This window comes from Penaeus monodon, chromosome 15 (genome assembly GCF_015228065.2).
Source record: "Penaeus monodon isolate SGIC_2016 chromosome 15, NSTDA_Pmon_1, whole genome shotgun sequence".
Lineage (NCBI taxonomy): Eukaryota > Metazoa > Arthropoda > Malacostraca > Decapoda > Penaeidae > Penaeus > Penaeus monodon.
In genome coordinates this window covers 11,422,380-11,423,973 of record NC_051400.1, presented here as the reverse complement: position 1 = coordinate 11,423,973, position 1,594 = coordinate 11,422,380, and the positions used below count along the sequence as shown (strand labels likewise).

Here is a 1,594-nt window from a genome sequence, read left to right as displayed (position 1 = left end):
ATTTTTTACCGTGTGTATTTGGGATCAACCATTCCACGAACACACTGTGATATAACTATATAACTACACGTGCTCAGAAAAAAATGCTGGACAAAGCATACCCAGGAATTAAACCTTATTTTTTTTTTACCCAGCTGCTTAAGCCTCTTCCCTAAAAGAAATCTGAGGAACACCACAAAATGGACATCAGAACCTTACCTGGTAAAGACGAGACACATGAAGGTTGCAGAGAGTATCATAAGCTGCTGACTGAGAGCTGATTGAGAGCGTTGCATAGCGCGGTGCAAATCGTTCTGTAATGAGAATGTATTGTACTTGTATCAAACAAAATAATTTGGAAGAAAAAGACTGATGAGTTATAGGAATAATAGTAAATTGCATCTGTTTAACAAAGGAATATATAGTTATAAGACTGATGACTTGAAGATTTTAGTTATTTACTTGCTAATTGTTATAAATGTATGATGAGGTAATGATAGTAGAAATAAGTTGACTGTTGCTGGCGCTTATCGACCTGTAATGAAGAGTTAGGGCGAATGTAATGGACAACAATTTGAGTCTGAAGTTGTGTGTGTAACGTGACTAGTATAATTAGTTAATGGCATGGCGCTTTTAGTGATGAAAGGTGCGCACGCTGTAGATGACCTTCACATTCGTCCATGTTATAATGTGGTGTTATGTATCATGACTTGTATCTTTTTGTCACAGGAAGACAGAAAATCCTGTAAAACTGGGAGTAGTAAAAGATTCTGACAGTGTCATGTTGTGCAGGCATATAGCAAGACGTGCAAACCTGTGTTGTTGGAATAACAGTCTCATGGGACCAGTATGCGTAGTGTCTCTTCACCTGATAGTCTCAAACGAAATTTATTGTAAGATTTGCCGTTTCCTATCGACTAATTTCCAAAATTAACTGCGTCCATTTTGCAATTATTCATAGCAAGATCTAGAAACTATCTGCCATGACCTTCCCTGCCTATCTTCTCCAAATCCTAAGTAGTGTAATGACAACCAACAACAGCTATTAAGTGAAATAACATGCTAACAGCAAAAATAAAACCAATACAAAATCGGACTACACACCTCGTCTCGCGAGTGTGTAGACCAGATGAACACCACGTGCGAAGTGTTCACCTACCTCTCAACACCATCTCAGTGTCTTGTGGTATAAACTTTACTCAGCTGTTAATCTTCAAAAAAGAAATCTCTGACAGATTGCTTTTATAATCTTAAGCGAACATCTTGTTTAGGATTTATTTCACATTACACTAACGAGACAACTGCCACTTAGCATACGACACCGAAGTAGGGGAAGAACCTCATGGAATTACTTGACTGATTTGCTAGACATGGATATGTAATTTTAAATCTGTCAAGAGTAACTTATTGAACTAAAGCAATGAATGAACGTTCAAGTAAAGTATTAAAGCTAGGTGTCCAGATCGGGTGGAAAAGGAAGAGCACATTATATAAAGTGAAAATATTATAGGATGTGAATAATGCACGGGAATATTCAGCTTAGTTAATTTTCTTTAATAACCAGTTTATTGTAATCAGACCTAGAAAAACGGGCCAAGGCATCAGGTAAGGCAGG

The 1,594-nt window shown here is 37.3% G+C and overlaps 1 protein-coding gene across 1 annotated transcript in view; it reads right to left on the bottom strand.

Annotated features, from left to right (window-relative positions):
- The window catches only part of LOC119581742 (potassium channel subfamily T member 2-like), a gene marked incomplete at its 5' end in the record, with an annotated part of 131,052 nt that overhangs the window by 68,398 nt on the left and 61,060 nt on the right, over positions 1 to 1,594 (bottom strand). Inside the window, 1 exon segment of the mRNA XM_037929873.1 lies at positions 199 to 293. Coding sequence (XP_037785801.1) covers positions 199 to 293 — 95 coding nt within the window.